Genomic DNA, 18,196 nt, shown 5'->3' with positions numbered 1-18,196 from the left:
TCCAATTCAAATGTTAAATTATAGAAATTATGTTTCATAAATTCAGAACAAACTTTTAAATTTTCACTCTAATGACATCAAAGTCAAGATTCATCTTTGTACACAAATTAGATGTTACAAATTATTAAAGAATATCACATCAGTGTATCCGATTAAAATATTAAAATACTGTGCTCAAGTTTTATACTTGAACTATTTCTTTTATAATTTATCAACAATTAATCCATGAGTAGAATGTACTGTAACTTTCAATTGAATAATCAATCAACAAAAAAAATTGAAATAAAATATGATGTAAAATTCTTAAAACATGCATGAGTTAAAATTTCAACCTTTACTCATAAATTTCAATTCAAAAATAAAATAGCCAATATTCAAGAATTCTAGTGAAGCCACAATAGAAACAAAATGGATTAAAACCATGGAAAGGACACTCTTGGTATGTCCATGTACAATTTGGAGAGGGAGGGGGGGGGTTATTTTAAATGAAGTAGTGGCACTCTTGTGACATTCTTCTTCCACTGTAGTAGTAGTCATGGCCCCTTTCTTGGTTGTAGTAGAGTCTGTTTTGTGCTGTTGTACTCTGCAATAGTAGAGGGAGGTCCTCTCACACACCTGAGCAACCTGCCTGCTACTCCTCCTCACCCATTTTTGTCACCAGTAACCTCCTCCTGCACCTTTTTCATTTCAAGTAATTACAAGTTTTTGTTCTTTTCTTCATAAATCCTGGATTAGTGTTTTTTTTTTTTTTTTTTTTTTTTTTTCTTTTCCGATTATATATATATATATATATTGGTATATATATAATATACATACATACATACATACATAGTTATATATATATATTGGTATATATATAATATACATACATACATACATAGTTATATATATATATATATATATATATGTAGTTTTCCATTTATCACTACCCATCAATCAAAAGGCATGAGAGGAAGCACACACCAACACACACACACAAAAGTGACGGAGGGTGCTGCTGCATCGAGGGGGTCCTCATGACGAAGGAGCTGCAACCGATGCAAGTAAGCAAGCAAAGCAAAGTGAATCGCGAGACTGATGATGGTGTTGAAAATCTACGCAATGGAATGCTAAGCAGGTACGACTACTACTACTGCTACTACTACAACAACAACTACTGATGCTGCTGATGTGGGGTGAGGGTAGCACTCAACACTTAACTGCAGAGGGCATTGACCCTTTCAATCCCGAGTCATCACGGCGGAGGAGGAGGAGGAGCTCAGATTCTAGGTCTGTGCGTCGTCGTCGTCTACGCCTGCCATCTAGAAAACGCTAGTCTCAAACTGCCATCTAGAAAACGCTAGTCTCAAACTGCCATCTAGAAAACGCTAGTCTCAAGCTGGAGCTTGTTCAAACTTGAATGTACACATCGCATTCATTTCAGAGGGAGGATCTAAACGAGGCGAGAATGTGATGTAGCAAGGCACCAGGCGCATGAGGAATCCTGGAGTTGTCTAGATTCCTATATATAAATATATATATTTATTGTATTTCTCAGAATTATAATAGCAGTTTGAATCAGTGGATAAGATGAATTCCAAGGGTTCTAGGTTGAGAAACTGATATATCTGTGCATGTTGAGGTGTTCTGACTTTTTTGATGTACATTGCAAGGTGGGGGGGAGGGGGGTCGATGCGACGATCATAGGCAAGAGCCTTCTTCGTCTCCTTCTTCTATTCTTCCCCCGTTCCGAGTCCATTCCTCCAGCTCGCTACCCCACCATCTGTGGTCTTAAAAGCGGCGCAGGTGCAGTGTCTCCCCCACTCTGCGCTACTACGACTGCCACAACTTCCACAGTCTATGCTGGTAACGACTGCAATTTCCCCATCTTTCACGCCTCCAGTTTCTGCAGTCACGGTTCTCCAGCTTAGCGGCGAGTCATCGATCAGCTCATCAGTGCGGTCCAGACCTTGCTGCTTTGAGTTGCTTGTGCAGGTGGGTGGGGCTCACTGCCATTCCACCTGCTGCTGCCATATCTCCCTTCTGATCTTCGTGAGCACGCTTGTTGCCTGCCTGTTGCAGCTGACACAAGTTAGGACCCAATACTTCTCTATCTCTCTTTGTAACCTCCGTGGGGCTTGGATGGCTAGTATTTTTAATTTTCTTCGTCTGCTTCTTCTCCTTCTCCTTTTTGTCCATGTCTGGTTAGTGTCTGGCATTGTGGCCTCAACGGGCATCGCTGTGTCGGTGATACATGGGACTAAGTGAGGGAACAATTGCAACACCGCCGATATATTAGAGCTTTCTGCGACTGATTTTTTCATTTTCTCTTTCCTCCTTTTTCTTCTTGTGATGCCTTAAGTCTTTTCACGAGATTTTCTTTTTTTGGGGGCCTGTAGCAGTGGCCTCCTTACTTCCTGATTAAACATTGGAGAGTTTCTAGACAATGCCCATATGTTGCTTCATCGCGGAGGTAGCCTGGGAGGTGCAATTTCTTCATGTTCAATCGAATTTTCAATGTTAATTCGAACATCGTCTGCTCTAGCTGTCGGATATCCTCGCCGCATATCAGTGTCGAGACTACACTGCTCAAGATAATATGTCAAAGCCAGGTTTGGAACCGTGAGTGAGATGAGCTGAAATATACATTGATGTGTAGTTTCAGTCGTTTGTCATAGTTTCACAGTTGCTTCAGACTTGAGCCTAATTTGTACTACTTTGAAGCGTTCGTTGATTCTGCTTTGCTAGAGAGCCCCAATTCCTTGCTTGCTTCGCGAAGACGGCGTAACACTCTCAGAGCTCGTCATTTTCATTTAGTTCCCTTCTCTAGCTCCCAGCCTACATCTCAGGTGTTGTTTATCTAGGCTCCCTAAAAAGGCACTTTTCATCGGCGTTAACAGATACGAGTTAGCACATCGCCGCCGCAACTTTCGATTCATCAAACCGCACAACTTTTAAGAACCTTGTCAGCATTGACGAACTTTGTGTTGACACTTTTGAACTTCGACCCTTGATTTTACGCCGAGTCCCTTCTTGTCTGAATCTTCTAAAGCTTTCTTTCATCGTCCGACTGAACAGGAACAGGTCATTTCTTGTCGGTTGGCATTTATGTGCTATGTTTGGGTACTTTTTGGACGTTCCTTACATCGAGGGATTTCCCGGTTCATTGAATTCCTTATGCTATATACACTAATAACAACAGCGTTAGGAGAATCTGGCCTCCGCTCTGAATGTGGTCGCTGTTTCATAGTCCCACAATAGGTGGAGAATGTGCCAAAGATAGTGTAGAGTGGTAGCTCTCCAATCCTCTCTTCGAAGATACTACAAATATATATCGCTGTGGCATTATGTTCTTATGATACTTAAAATGAACTTCAGCTCTAGGACAGGAAGGATATTTCGTCATCTCGTCCTGGGATCTCATCTTCACTGATTGTAGCTGGTTGAGCATGATCCTCCTTAAATATTCATCAGCGGAGTGCTGAATGCCACTTGGAAGTCATCTAGGCAATGAAGAATAGACGAGTTTTCTCGAGCGTTTGACTTAGTCCAATTGAGACAAGTGACATGATTGGGTTGGGTTGCCGTTGATGAAGTACAAGCGTGCACTTGCGTTTTCGCCGAGGATCAGAAATTGCTTCAGTTCAATCCTAGCTAACAACGGTCATCGATATTCCGGTCATTCCGGTTTTGGTTGATCAGCCCTCGGTGTTCTCCAGTTCTCATCCCCTACAAACCGTTGTGTTTATAAAAGGTAGAGTTAAAGATTAGGTATCTTATAACTTGAGTTAAATGCTTGATTAATTTGTTGGTTTGACTATGGAGTTTGTAAACGATGGTTCTGCAGTAGACTTCAGAGGCTGAGGCGTAACCGAGAGTCACTACTTACCACTGTCGAAAATTAGAAACGAGGAAGCTGTCTCTCAAGCGTGTGTGCACGTGTGAGGCGCTCCCTCAGGTGCACCCAGTCAGCCTCCTTCATGGCGAGTCTGTCGACCAGTATCTCCTTGACTGACTTTTCCCTGTTACGCTAGCCAAGTCTTCATAACTGCGCAAGTCCAGCCAGCTAGCAGCCAGCTACATTCCACCTCTCAGGTACTAGTTGTGCTCGAAGTGTACAATACCGACATTAGATCTTGTCTCCGAGGAGAAAACGACCTGCGTCAAATGTTTATCATTTTTAGATCTTTGACGTTTCACAATTCTCTGGGTGATCAACATTAGTGCTGACTGAGCAGCGTCATTGCTTTGTGCTATGTCGGACACAAGCTGCTTCACGAAGCATCTGTGTAGAAGAGTTGCTGAATATTGCTTTCCGCAATTTTTGCAGTTGTCTGATGCGATTGAACTCTTTTCTGAACCGTCTATTTTGTCCTCAAAACTTGGCAAGGGTCCTCGTTACTACTCTCTATCATGACGAGTTGGGTTGACGAGAATTATTGAGTTGGACATGCACGATGTAAGCACTTGGTGGCATCTGGTTTGAGCCCGTAGCGTCTGGATGAAGTGTATCTGGTTGAGAGTATATCCTTTAACAACATAACAAAGGTGCGAAGACGAGAAGTTTGAACGTATGCAGAAGATGCCTGGTCTTGTGTAAGTTGTTCTTCATCAGGCTTTGAGCTACCAGTTGTTCATGCTAATTGCGTTAGAGAGCTTCTATAATCTGAAGCAGGCAATGGGCAATTGGTTTGGTAAGACTTGATCATAAGATCTGAATTGCTCGCCTTCTCAACATTAATCTTCATTTCTCCGCCATCTTTTATCCCTCCAGACTTCACGAAACAAACGGTCTATCGTCATGCACATTCCGAAACGCAAGTCATCGTCTGTAGTCTAGTGACAGTTCTCTAGATCCTCTCATTCGTTTATGCTCGACATGGTTTCTGTACTGATAGTCGCTTTAATGTGAATGTAGGTAGGTGAAGAGATAATCCATGATGCAGCACATGGCGACGTATGCCAGCTCCAACATCACAACGGAGCTCATTCAGAAGGTATGTCCCACCCTCATGCCAGGGTTTTAAGCACATAGTGTTCAACCTTTATCTTAACTTCTTGGTGTAGTAACTCCGAGTTTCTACTTTCTTCGACTTATGTTTCCATTGAGTCCTGCACGAGTACGCTCCCGAAATTATGTCTCGTATACAGAATGTGTAGAATGCTGAGAATTTCAATTAGCATCCGCATATCTTGAGCTTGTGGTGCTAGCTTCCTGCTCAAGCACTCTTGGTAAGCATACTAGTATCAATGACTGGTATTCTTCGAGGACAATTAGAGTTGCTGCAGCTTCTTCACAGTCTCTGAGGGACGATCGTAAAACCAACTACGCCTAGGCCCCATGTCCCTCCCAGCGAAAAATCATGGGCAGTGGGATGGGTTCCATCCATCTGTACCCATTGGCAACATGTTGCCAGGAGGATTATGTATGAAAACCACGCAGCATTGGGGTTGGCGATCGTTCACATAGATTTGTGGGCCTTTGTGTTTGTGGGCCCGGTTGTACTTTACAGCCGAGTTTGAGACCCAACTACTGCTTGTTCAGCAAGTTCAAGCTTTCGGTTCAAAAATTTATAATACTAAAATCAATCCAATCACCAGAGTACGAACCCCAGTTACTGTGGTAAGGTAGAGGAAAAGTTCTCTCTTCTGATACAGCAGAGTGCGGTGAGCACGAGCATGGCCACGACCGCCTCTGTTAGTGGGTCCTGATACACAGTGCCAGAAAATCTTCCTTGGGAATCGCAGATCGAACTTTGTCAGGCAAAGGAGACACTACTTTTGTAGCGCCTAATATATATTTTTTGTAATTTATCTTTTTTTAATAGTTCCATCTTTTATTATTATAATAATAATATGTGGCCCTCTCTGCAAAGGCCTGGCCATTTCCTGAAAGATCCTAGAGTCACGTTAGGCTGCACCTAATTTTTTCGGTGCAGATAATTGTTCCCAGACACAGATGAGTTCGCAAACCATGGTGACATGTAGATGCCAGGGGATATCTACTCTCGAGGTTGATTATCCTTGATTGTCTTGTTTTTGTGGCTCAATTGCTGCTATCCAGTCTGACATGGAGTCGTTTGGAATTTGGTCCACAGTACTTGGACGAGAATAAGCAGTTGATTCTCGCTATCCTCGACAACCAAAACCTCGGCAAGCTCAATGAGTGTGCAACGTAAGTGACGATTCTCTCTCCCTCTGGAATTCCTTACAATATTGGCGACGATGGAAGTTTTCAGAAGCAACGGGAAGTGTACATGCCATGTGAATGCACTCTGCTAACTTGCACTTCAATGCCATAGCAGGTATCAAGCGAAGTTGCAGCAGAATCTCATGTATTTGGCTGCCATAGCTGATGCTCAGCCACAAGGCCCATCTTCGCAGGTATGTTGCTTCTTCACGAGGTAAAGCACACCTTAGAAAACCTGTAATATAGTGGAAAAACGTCAGGATAAGAAGATAAAGATTATTATATTATATTATACTATATTATTTATTTTTCTATTCAAATTCATGTAAAATCCTTTCACTCTCCTCCACGTTGAAAACTCAAGAAAACAAATTTGGGTCACTTGCTCAGATGCCAGCACCTGCGCCGGCGCCAACCATGCAACCAGCTCAGCAGTACATGCAACAGCAGCAACAACTCCGGATGATGAGCCAACAGAACAGTATGATCCCTTCCTACCTTCAGCACAGCCAACAAGCATCGCAGCAGAACTTCTACAGTCAACAAAGCCTGCTCTCCGGGGGAGGGGGCTCAATACACATGATGTCCACGGACCGCGGCATCGGAGGCAATGGATCCCAGGCTTCGCCAGGATATTCTGATGGAGGGCGGGATCAGAGCCAAATGGGTTTGGCAATGCAGGGCGACATGCATGGTGGAAACGGGACGGACCTGGGGTGCTCCTCCCCGCTTGGCCACCGAGGAGACGGTGGTAACGGCCACGGCCAGGGGACCGATGACTCTGAAGCTTCCTACTTGAAGGGATCTGATGGGAGCAGTCTGAATTAAACTCCCAAAAATGGCTACCAGTTTCCAATGCTCTTTAAAGCTTCCGAAGATTTGGACGTACTTGTATTGGATTTATGTAGGAGCAGCTCGACAGTGTGGAGGTTCTGACTGCTTCCTTGAGAGTCAAGTTGATAGAAATCGAAGCAGATCAACCAAGGGAGGTTTGTTGAGAAGGCGTACTAGACAAAGAAGTGCCACACCCTAGTGCTTCACAATTTTGTGCAGTCTGGTTTATGGGATCTCTGCATGCTCAGGACAAAGATATTTCTGTCAAGGTCCTGCTCCCAACAGACTGAGGAGCAAGATCTTGCAGTATAGTGTAAATCGCCAACGTAGTGTACAACGATCTCTGAGTGCAGGTGCTTGAATGACGACCCCTCTGTAAGTACTAGCTGCAACTCGGTTAGCAACGAATTCGAAAAAAATTTGATTCATTATCTGAATGACGACCCTTCTGTAACTACCAGCTGCAGCTCGGTTAGCATCGAATGCCAAGACTCTGATTCATCATTTGAATATCTTTGTGTTCACTTTGCAAGGGTTCTGAAATGTATTGGTCAGATACATGAATGTTACATGCTGTTAATAACTGCAGACAACGAACTCACTGTAGCACATCCTCAAAAGACAAGCATCTATCTTCCATCATGAAATGAGTGGCAGTCAGTGATCTTCAACTTAATTGACTGCTTTGTAAGCCATAATTTAGCAAGATGTAAGCCAATGGAGTGTTTAAAATAAACACCGGAACTCAAATGTGTCCACTGGAGAGATGAAGCTTCTGTGCAATAGATCTATTTCTTCCAAATTAGCACGATGTGCACAATGAATTGTTCGGGAAGCGATCCACTACAATGATGAAATCTAAATGAGATTAGAAAAGTCGAAGTGCTTTGGATGAATACTTGCAAGAGAAAGTACTTCTCCTAACAAATGGTAGCTCATGCTCTGAGTTAAAAGATTCTACGTATTGGTAAATTTAACTCTCAAACTTACTGGTGAAAGAAAACTTGCACCCGACAAATAAGTTTTGGATACGAGTTCGAGATCATGTGAAGCACCGGTTATTCGAAGTCCACATTGTGTACACGATTAGTCTATCTTAGACGCCACAACCGCTCTTGGTTGATGTTTTATGAGACCATCACTTTCTGCTTCTCTCCTAACCATCCTGCAGTCTAATGATTAACCACAAGGAATCCGAAGCTGGCATACCAACCATTCCCATTGTAGTTAAAAACTTCCATTCGTTCGAGATGCTTCCGTTGCAGTTGAACTCAGCCTGCCGTTCAAAGTTCTCTCCAGCATTACATACCGCTTTCTACATTTACCACCTACAACTTTCGCATTAGATTTTCCCATTCCTCTTGAAGGGCCATTCATGAATTTTGAACAGTTCCTTATTTCTATGATTTGAAAATGGGTTTGAATTGCGAGGTCTGCAAGACAGCATAATAAATAACGATTCTACGGAATTCCTAATTTGAGCTATCCGGAAGTCTCATTTTACGAGTACTGTCAGGAATAAGAGTAGAAACGTGTTCCAAATGCACCGGGTCTACCTACATGCTCCCTTTGTTTGAATGTACTGCTCAGGAACTTGCATTCTTTATGTTCACTTGGAGAGTAAGAATCCCTCTGCACAAGGACCACCAGAAAACAATTCCAAGACTCCTGTACTTAAAAAGTTTCTAGGACCATCTATGAGCAGGTTTTGCATTGAAGATCCCACAATATGTACGTGTTGCTCTCTTTAGTACTTTACTTAAATCTAATTTCAATTATGGACCTGACAACATCTCTCGTTGCATGGTGATTTTCCGACTGATTTCGGGATATGATTCGCCTTGTGTTCTCCACTTCGCTGACACTATGGGGCATTCGAATATTCAATCCTCCATAGTTTAGATGTTCACCCATGTCTGACTTCATAGATATGTGGTTTTAATACTGCAGCATTTCGAGCTTGAAAAGTAATTCTGACGCTAGCTCTTTGCGATCACCAGCTCTATATGCCATTTTGAAATCTCTATCTGCTTTTTTTTCCCCGTGAGCATCATTTTTATCCTTTCTCAGTTCTCGGGCAATCTGTTCTATAATTTTACCAAAAGCACAGTTTCTGTAATCGTCCACAGGCTTCCTAATCGTTGCAGAGATGAAGTTGCATCACCGGTACAAGCAGAAATTTCAAATAACCACTTAATACATTCAACTGGCTTTAGCTTTTTCTCCCGTTCATTCTTGCCATCTCAACGTGATCTGTTTTTCCTGCAATAATATATATATATATATATATATATATATACACACACACACACGTATATCATCCGATCTTTTGAATTTGCTGCGTTCAGCTATTCAGGTGGTTCTGAGTTTTCTTCTTGCTTGAAGGGTCCAAATTGCGTTTCAAAACATATTTAGTGTCTGTCCTGCATCTATCTGTCTATCCTGCATTCAGAAATGTTTCGAGTAAAATCAAAATAGATTTTGAATAAGAAGGAAATTTCGCAACGATGTGTTAAGCACAGCCACACAAACCCTCGATAGTGTACAAGGTCCGGGAACATCAAACATGCTCAACTTCTGCTACAAAACCAGCCCATGGCAAGATGTAGAGTGGTTTTCACTTCAAAACCTCCTAAAATGAGACCCAACTCCCACACAAACATGTATAAACGTCCAAACTGTGACGACAACAACTGCAGCCAATGTTCGAAAAAGGCAAGACCTGCCCTAGAAACCTAAGCATGGCGGAGAATCCAAGGCCCGGGTTGATTATCAATTTAAGCCAGTCTCATTCACAGTTTGAGTGATTGCCTGTCTAGTTTCTGAAGAGATATATGTTACATTCTGTAAGGATGTATATGTGAGGCAGGGCCGACTAACTTCTTGAATTCCTCACCTTGCACACCTAAGCTTCCAGGGTCTTCTACATGCACAGTATCATAATCCAACCACTAATTAATGTATTCCAAGCCATCGACGTCTGAATCAGAATGCTGTGTAGCTTGTAGCCAATTAGATTGGGGCTCAGATCGCGTGAATTGTGTACTTCTGGGTGTTGGTTCAGATTGTGTGAATTGTGTGCTTCTGGGCGGTAATTCAGATTGTGTGTGTTGTGAACGGGAGGAATTTCCACGTAAGTGCACCGACGTCTCCGCAGCTTCAGAAGGCCTTTCCATAGGGCGCGTGATTTGGTTCCCTAGCCAGTTTTGCACACTCGATTGAGCTTGAGGTTGATAGAATGGCAGCTGAGGTGTCATGAAGGAGCCTCCAGTTGAAGGAAAATTTCCAGTCGGATCAACAGAAGTGCTTGCACCATCCCTGTAAATTCAAGTTCACCAAAGTTGTAAAAATAGAAGAGAAACTAAACAGATCTGGAAACATCTAGTTCAATGAGAAGATTTTAAAATAACAGCGAAAAAAAAAAAAAAAAAAAAAAAAAGATTTTAGAACTTGGTAGTAGAAAACTAGTAATTGTAAAAAGCTTGAGGATGGTGAACACACATTCGAGAATAATATTGTGCACCCGCATAATACGGTGGAGGAAGCTGCTGTGCAATTAGAAGATTTCTTGCCTTTTGTATCTCCTCCTGTTCTCTCTCTGAAATAAGGTGAATAAAAGTGAGATGCACATATCCATTTATATACATATATATATATATATATATATACATATAGACACACACATCTCTGTGTTTGTGTGTGTTCTTTACTAGATCCCTTAACATATGAATAATACTAGGAAGAAAAATGGAACAAAGAAAGAAAAAAAAGAAAAAAAGGGATAATTCAGCGGGAGCGGGTGAAGGAAAAGGATGAGAAGTGTGCGAATGTTTGGCCTCATGACCTAAGGATATCAAAACTGGGTTGGCTTCTGAATCAAGCTTCAGTAGTTTAAAATAACAGCAACAGCAGCAATAAATAAAAAAATTAACGGCACTCACCCACCCGGTGACGATTCATGTGTCCACCCAGAGCCTGGGATTTGGGGAACTTCATGTCACAGAAGCGGCATTCAAATTTATTCTCAGAGTCCTCTTCCGGCTTCCTCCTCCTGTTTGGATTATCCTCGTCGCCATCTCCTTATTGTGGCAACATTAATGAGTCAATACTCTCCTCGTAAATCACAATTACACTGAGAAGAAATCGCCACCTTCAACAATCCACTAGACACGATCCACGGAAACACACAGCACCACCAGCACAACACCTCCTATTGATCGACGAAGATTAAAGAGGAAATGCTGGCGAAACTGGCAACTCTTCTCGCACTGTCAAGGGGCTGGTGGTCCGATCACAGCGTGAATCGATCACCTCCATGACGACTGGCCGCCCTAATGAAACACATGAGGCATACGGACACTGAAGCAATAAGAAGCAACTGTATATATATTGAGAGAGATAGAGAAGCAGACAAGACAGGAAACCGCACCAGAGTTCAGATAGACTACTGCTTGGTTCTGCTGGGTGGGGGGGACGCTAGAATTAGACGCAGTAGTGTATTGGCTGTCACGGTTGTTGTTGTTGTTGAACATCATGATCGTCGTCAGCAGGAGCCACCAGAGAATTCCCCTGTGTTCTATAACGACGACCACCGGCACATCCTACTCACTGCAAGTTACTCTACTCCAAGTCTCCAAAGCCCAATAGTGCCACTAAAAATAAACTGGGTTCTTATTCGTGATTACATTAAGTATTCTGAAAGGAAGGAAGTCCACGACGGCGCCGAAACTCTCTCTCTCAGCGCCTCCAGTTTCGATCACTTCGTGAACTCCGCCGCAGAGCCAGCCCCCTCAGGTGGTACATTCTGCCTTCCGAAACGTAGACTCCTCGACAAATCACTGGTTCTGTAGATCTTCCTAAGGACCCAGATACGTAGATGTGCTGATGTTTGCTATCGTAGATGAATATGGATGGATGAAACATGGATGGATGCATAAGTAAATAAATGTACCATAGGTTTGTTGTATTAGTCAGACTATTTTGAGCATTACATGGCTAGAGACTATATTAAGTACAGTAGTAATGTTTCAATACTTAATACAATACCTTCAACCTTAATTCAATACATACAAATAGACTTATTTTACTTCACATAGCTTAGTGTGTCATCGTTTATATTTTATCCGAAAAACAATTACACCCAAAAGTATTTTACTATTCTGAATGCATAAGTTCAACATATATATATATATATATATATATATATTACCATCAAACTAAAGGAGAAAAAATATTGATTTTTCACAGATTCATATTGTTTGCAGCCTCAAATGTACAATAGGTTTTAGGATTTTGAAAATCCTTCAAAGTATTCATGAAAAAATACTCTATGATTCTGAAAATTTGAATCATTGAAAAGAAAAAGAATGAGTACTCTGTTGAGTGCACCTTTGTGAATTAAAATTTTAATGGCCCTAATTAAGTCATTAAAATTTTTCAAAAGGAAAAACTTAGACTTATTATTAGATCAGATTGCAATTTTATTACAGTCTCAAATTAAAATAGAAACTGAATGTAATGTAGTCGTTTAAGAGATTTAATTGATCTTTACATCTTCTTAATTAGTTATTCTAAATATAGGTAATGCAGTCAATAAAGTTAATGCATAGAAAATACCCTATTGTTATTCTTAGTAATATTAATAGATTTTTTTTGGAATAAAAAAATACTTAAGAAATATGTTAAGTAGATGGCAAGTTATAGTGGTAGTAGCAAAAATTGTGGTGGCAATAGCAAAAGTTATAGTGACATTAACAGTACCTTCTTTAAACTCAAAAAAAAAAAAAAAAAAAAAAAAATCTCTAGTGAGTTTTCAAGTTTTTACTCAACATATGGAGGTTGAAAAAAACACAAGATTGAGTTTGTCTTTATCTCCCAAAAATAAACTATATTGTATTGATCTTCAGTTAATAATATTATATTATAATAAATTTATCCTTAACAACTTAGAAAACTAAGCAAAAGAATTCTTAGATAATATAAAAATATCTCCAAAAACAAATATGGAGAAGTGAGTATCAAATTTTTTTTTATGAACCCATCAATGAACTAACATTTGCTTCTAATACTTCCTTTTGGTAATTGGGAAAATTTTAGATTAAATATTCAACAAAATTAAGTAGAGCATAGATTTGCAAAAACTATTCTAAATTGTATTTAAGTACTACCTAATAGAACTTAATATTAGAAAGATTTATTTCTTTTAATTGATAAGATGTATGGTTTAGACATGTTGCATGCTAAGTAATGCTTATTTGAGTCATTTGATATGGAAGAGAGGCAATAAATACCTGGAGAGGACAATCTAGTTTGACAACAATAAATATTCTTTAGGGAATGAAATATAACTTGCACAACAAAAAACATGATTGTGATCAGATCCAAGTTGACAATCAAGTAGAATTCCTGAATGATTCCCAATAGCATGGTATTCTACAAAAACTCAAATAAGAAATGTACCATAGAATCTTACACCAATTTGTTGCTTTTATATCCACCTAATTTACTCATATATATCACATCAAATTAAAGCATCAAGTACACCCCCAAGCATGTCCATTTTGTGCCCAAAAAAACAAATGTGGATGCGTAGAATCGAAACAGTTGCAAACTTTATCGGCCTCAGCCTTGAGAAAGGCTATTATTACGTATGTACATTTTCCATCCCTGTCATCACTTGTGATCCTTGATTTTCATTATGTTAAAACCACGATGATGGTTTGAGACCAGAAGAGAAAAAAAAAAAAAAATCAATAGCGAAACCAGATTTTTGTAAACTTAAATGTGGCCTCATGCGCCAGTCATCAAACCAGTGACTATGGTACAATTGATGTCAAGACTATAATCCGGGCACTTAACCCAACTCTTAAGAAAAATCTCAAGTTTCTAAGTCACTTAACTGTAGATGCATCTGAATCTACAAAAATTCTTCAAAATTATGCAGATATCCACGGCTTAAGCCACCACGACATCTACCACTGTTCCAAGCCTTCATTTGCACAATGGAGGATTCTCTTGTGACCACACCTCAAGCAAATCAGACGGAAAGTCGAACTTTGGCAGCCCCATGGCTGACAGCTTTCTGCGTAACACCTGAACAAGGCATCCCGTCAGATCCATCGTTTGTGACCCTCCAGGTCCGATCTTTCTTACGAGCAGCTTTTCTATGCATCTTGTGAGGTGCCTTCTCCTTCCCCTTCTTCAGTTTTGGGCCTCTCAAATCAGCACCAATTGTCAAGGTATCTAAATCACCAAATACGTCCTCCATGTTCGCATCATTTACTCCTAACAATTTGCCTTGCGAAGATTCAGCAACATCACCTACACTTAAGTCATCATCGTCCGAACCATCTTCCATAACGAGCTCGTCTTCATCTTCATCATCATTTTCATCTTCATCGTCATCCTCGTTACTATTAGCAATCCTTTGTGAGAACCCAGCTTGTTCTTCATTAGGCGGAGCATAGCAAAATAATAACTTTCCACTAAGGTAATCTTTCAATATAGTTCTAGAAGCTCTAGTCTCATCAGGTAAGCCACTAGAAGCAACGTGCCCGCGGGACATAGCATAAGCTCTAAGTAACTCGGCTGCTGTAGGTGGCCTATCTGCACGTTCATAGGGTTTTGGTGCAGGTAAAGTAAACCCATACGTACTTTCCAGAACTGCTCTTGGGACTTTATTTGCCACAACTTGAATAGGCCCCCGATGGTCAGTCATTCGGTCTATTGGGAGAACTCCGGCAGCAACCATCTCTGACCGCGAACTTGTGAAAGAAGGAAACACAAGCCCGGGACAATCGCACAAAGTCAGCCTTTCGCTCATAATAAGCGTTTGAAAATGTTTCGTCTTGCCCGGAGTAGATGTTACACCTGTTTTCTTTTGACCAACTAGAGCATTGATGGTGGACGACTTCCCCACATTGGGGTACCCGACAAAACCAACCATAACTCTACCAGATGCACTTGGGGTCCCAGCCACAGAAGCGGCTGCTATAACATCCCGGCCTAAGGAGCTCCCATGCGTTTCCAAATGTTGAGACAGTGACACTTGTGTTGCCTTTCGCCTTGCTTCTGCGATTTCCTCAGCCTTTTTTTGTACTCGATTAAGGAGTTCCTCACGTTCCAGAATAACAGCGTCTTCATCATCAGATTCTTCCTCATCTAACTTGGGCACAGCTGCATCCGCTGACACTTTCCCTTCAAGGATAGCGGTGGCGATTTTAGCAGACCAGAACATATACGAAATGCCCTGTTCTTTTAAATATTTAGCCCATTTTTTCCTGAAAATATAGTGAGAATCTTAGCACTCAATATCAAGAGGATCACCCTTTATCACAGGCAGAACCCGCAAAGCATTCATAATTAAAATAGCAACGAAGAAGAAACAACATTTAAGACTACTATCGGAAAAAAGGACAAATCATTAAAATAAATAAATAAATAAATAAAAATGAAGTGCTTGTTTCTAGAAGCAAAAACAATCGAAGAGTCGAGGCACATCTACAGTACGAAAAGATAATGGAAGAAATATTAGTAGAAGACAACGGTCATCCTCTGTATCAAGCAAGGAATAAGAAAGACAAGTAAAAGGTATAAAAATATGCATGGCTCGCACAAAGTGCGCACCTTGCATCTCGTGTCAAGAGGTCAGATTTATTCAAAAGTATCATAGTTTCCTTGTGGGGGTCAAGCTCCTTGACGTAGGCCTAGCCATCAATAAATAAATAAATAAAATCTCATTAATACGTGATAATGCTTACACAAAAATAACATCCATACGCATTTCGAAATAAAAACATTATTAGCTTCAAGTCCTTCGTCATGTGACTGAGAGGGCTATCGATCATTTTCAAAAAACCATAAAACGAACTGAATGACACGCGTTTATGATCAAAAGGTTGCATGATTTCAAAACGCGTACCTCCAAGTCGGGACAACGGTAAAAAAGCGGGTTCCGAGAATCGACGACCATGATAATCTGAATACAGGAATGAAGTTTTAATCAACTACCACAAAACTGTATCCATTCAAAAAAATCCTCACAATTCTAAAGCAAAACCAACAAGAATCCAACAAAATGGATGTTTTTCAGGCAGAAAAAACCGATAGATGGTGCACATACCAAGTCACAGCGTTCCACTACTCTCCACAATTGCCTCCATATATCGAGATTCTTTTCGAACGGCGTCAGCACCAGCTTTTCGTTATCCTCCAGTCTGTCAACCATCCACAAGTTGTTCAGAAAAGTCTCTGAATCTTGTCACTGAAATCCAAGGAGAATCTTCAAGGCATAATGGAAAAAAAAAAAAAAAAAAAAAAAAAAAAAAAAAAAATGGGAGAGAGAGAGAGAGACACTTACTCTGCCAAACCGCGTCGCCAGGCCAAGAAATGCTGACGTTCATTAACATCCAACTGCTGTGGAGTCATACTGGATGTCCACTTGGGTCTGCAGATCACGCAAAAGATTCCTGAATCAGCCCTCAACCCAGACATGCAATCCTCCAACAATTAATATGATAGAGTACAAGTAGACCCTAAAAAGTCAATCCAATTGTAGCATGAATTGCAAGGGCGGAGTGAAAGGAACACACCGCCTTGGAATGGTAAGGCTTGATGCATGCAGTGCCTCCTCAGCACGACGTTCTTCCCTTGAAGCTTCGAGAGCGTCCTCATCAGTCTCCCTGCACCAACACAATTCACATGTCCAGTAAGACTAGGCCTAAAACTCGCGGAACGAAAGTGCTGCACGAACAAGACGACATACCAGATTCTTCAGGTGTTGAGATGCCTCAAAAAGCAAAACAGGAAGTAACAGAAAGTCAGCGAAATCAACAGCATCAATTTGAGATAATCTCGCAAGTTTAACGATTCCTCAGAAGCGTACGGTTTAACTAGGAGGTCGGCAAGGGGATTCTCTGCGGAGAAAACTTGACCAGCAAGCTCTGCTTGCTCCATTACATCGTCCAAATCACGCACATCAATCTTCGACTCAAGGGGTTTATTATGTTTGGCAGTCGCCCTGCTCAATCTCTCCTTCATCATCGCCTGGGTCCTCTGCTTGATCAGGACCTGTCCAGGCCCTGCCTGGACCTTAGATCTCCGCGGCATGACTTCCAAACCCTAACTAAACCCTTCCACGAGATAATTTAACTCCAAATTCTGTCAACAACTTCCTGAGACGCAATATAACGACTATCACTCCAAACCCCTTTCTAAAACACTAAAGACGTCGTCAAAAGTCCGCCAAAGAGGAGGATCGAAAACCAAAAAAAAAACCTAAAAAATTAACCGCCTCGCGAATTCCAAACGACGGAATCGATAACGGACGATGCGAGAGTTAGGAGAAGAAAATAAACACATGAGACGTCGAAATCAGAGCAGGACGACGCTGTGCATGTAAGAAAAGTGGTCGAATCCAGTAACCTAAAAAGACTCGGCAACAACAACAGCCCTGGCAGTTAAGAATTTCCCGACGAAGCTCAAGGGTTTCTGCCAAGCCGACCGAGGAAGGAGCAGCAGAGGCATGCCACACAGGACGGGTCGGGTCTAGCTCCCCCGGGTCGCCACGCGAGGCACCCCAGCCCAGCCCGGCCCGGCCAAACGAAGTCGTATATGATATGTATGGATATCGTATAGAAGGATACGATTCCACAGCCCCCTGGAATCCGGGCAGCGAAACAAAAACAAACACAGTCCAAGCAGCTCTTTGTAGCTTTCGCACCCTGGTGAGAGTAGTAGAAGCGGTGTTTTTTAAACCGTGATGGGCAGCTGGGCAGGTACACTTGTACCTCTGGGGTTCCTCCCCCTTCCTTGTCCACTCTCTAACCACTAAAGCTGCACGTTGATGCCCTAAAGCTGCGAAGGAATTGGAAGGTAATAGTTCATGTTCATAGGGGGACCTTTGCCATACTTGGGTTGTGTACTTTTTAACTCATGCAAAGAGGGCATTTGGAATTGACTTCCAAGTGGTCCACACCACAAATAATAAATATTAAATATTGAATCAATAAAGAAAAACTTTGGTTCATATCACATTTTAAAAAAAAAGTAGAGTTTTGTGGATTTTGTAGAGCACATGAACATTTATTTTAAAATTAAACATTAAGTAAAAAAATATAATTTGATCGTAAATTACTATTATTTATAATTTAGTGTCGATTAAATTTTAAAATTTTAAAATTTTAATTAAATCCA

General features: G+C 41.2%; 3 protein-coding genes across 32 annotated transcripts; 1 reads left to right on the top strand and 2 right to left on the bottom strand.

Annotated features, from left to right (window-relative positions):
• The first annotated feature begins 1,813 nt into the window (after positions 1 to 1,813).
• Positions 1,814 to 7,515, top strand: LOC112280364 (uncharacterized). Of its 28 annotated transcripts, none has more exons than XM_090248893.1 (7): positions 1,814 to 1,845; positions 3,827 to 4,074; positions 4,310 to 4,575; positions 4,898 to 4,976; positions 6,078 to 6,154; positions 6,282 to 6,363; positions 6,560 to 7,515. In XM_090248893.1, exons 4-7 carry the CDS (start codon positions 4,917 to 4,919, stop codon positions 6,995 to 6,997), a joined length of 657 nt encoding a protein of 218 aa, XP_090105019.1. In that variant the 5' UTR covers positions 1,814 to 1,845; positions 3,827 to 4,074; positions 4,310 to 4,575; positions 4,898 to 4,916; the 3' UTR covers positions 6,998 to 7,515. The 28 variants fall into 28 exon arrangements, with proteins under 28 accessions (XP_090105019.1, XP_090105028.1, XP_090105020.1 ...); XM_090248902.1 differs by having other exon boundaries at positions 1,814 to 1,974; positions 4,370 to 4,575; positions 6,285 to 6,363; XM_090248894.1 differs by having other exon boundaries at positions 1,814 to 1,974; positions 4,370 to 4,575.
• Positions 7,516 to 7,776: 261 nt separating this feature from the next.
• On the bottom strand, positions 7,777 to 11,695 carry LOC112280363 (uncharacterized). Of its 3 annotated transcripts, XR_016502144.1 has the most exons (5): positions 11,433 to 11,694; positions 10,945 to 11,082; positions 10,505 to 10,601; positions 9,900 to 10,321; positions 7,777 to 9,445 (listed from the first exon to the last, which is right to left on the bottom strand). XR_016502144.1 is itself a non-coding variant. In XM_090248887.1 (4 exons), the coding sequence occupies exons 1-4, from the start codon at positions 11,536 to 11,538 to the stop codon at positions 9,955 to 9,957; spliced, it is 705 nt and encodes a 234-aa protein (XP_090105013.1). In that variant the 5' UTR covers positions 11,539 to 11,695; the 3' UTR covers positions 9,709 to 9,954. The 3 variants fall into 3 exon arrangements, 2 of the variants coding, with proteins under 2 accessions (XP_090105013.1, XP_024371541.1); XM_090248887.1 differs by lacking the exon at positions 7,777 to 9,445 and having other exon boundaries at positions 9,709 to 10,321; positions 10,945 to 11,079; positions 11,433 to 11,695; XM_024515773.3 differs by lacking the exon at positions 7,777 to 9,445 and having other exon boundaries at positions 9,709 to 10,321.
• A 2,061-nt stretch (positions 11,696 to 13,756) lies between these two features.
• LOC112280421 (GTPase LSG1-2) lies at positions 13,757 to 17,566 on the bottom strand. Its single transcript, XM_024515894.3, has 7 exons — positions 16,887 to 17,566; positions 16,594 to 16,683; positions 16,362 to 16,448; positions 16,125 to 16,218; positions 15,924 to 15,980; positions 15,629 to 15,708; positions 13,757 to 15,282 (listed from the first exon to the last, which is right to left on the bottom strand). Exons 1-7 carry the CDS (start codon positions 17,108 to 17,110, stop codon positions 14,040 to 14,042), a joined length of 1,875 nt encoding a protein of 624 aa, XP_024371662.1. The 5' UTR covers positions 17,111 to 17,566; the 3' UTR covers positions 13,757 to 14,039.
• Between the last annotated feature and the right edge of the window lie 630 nt (positions 17,567 to 18,196).

Source organism: Physcomitrium patens, chromosome 3, assembly GCF_059467195.1.
Source record: "Physcomitrium patens ecotype Gransden chromosome 3, ASM5946719v1, whole genome shotgun sequence".
Lineage (NCBI taxonomy): Eukaryota > Viridiplantae > Streptophyta > Bryopsida > Funariales > Funariaceae > Physcomitrium > Physcomitrium patens.
Note: the sequence above shows the minus strand (reverse complement) of the source record. Positions and strands in the feature narration are given on the sequence as shown.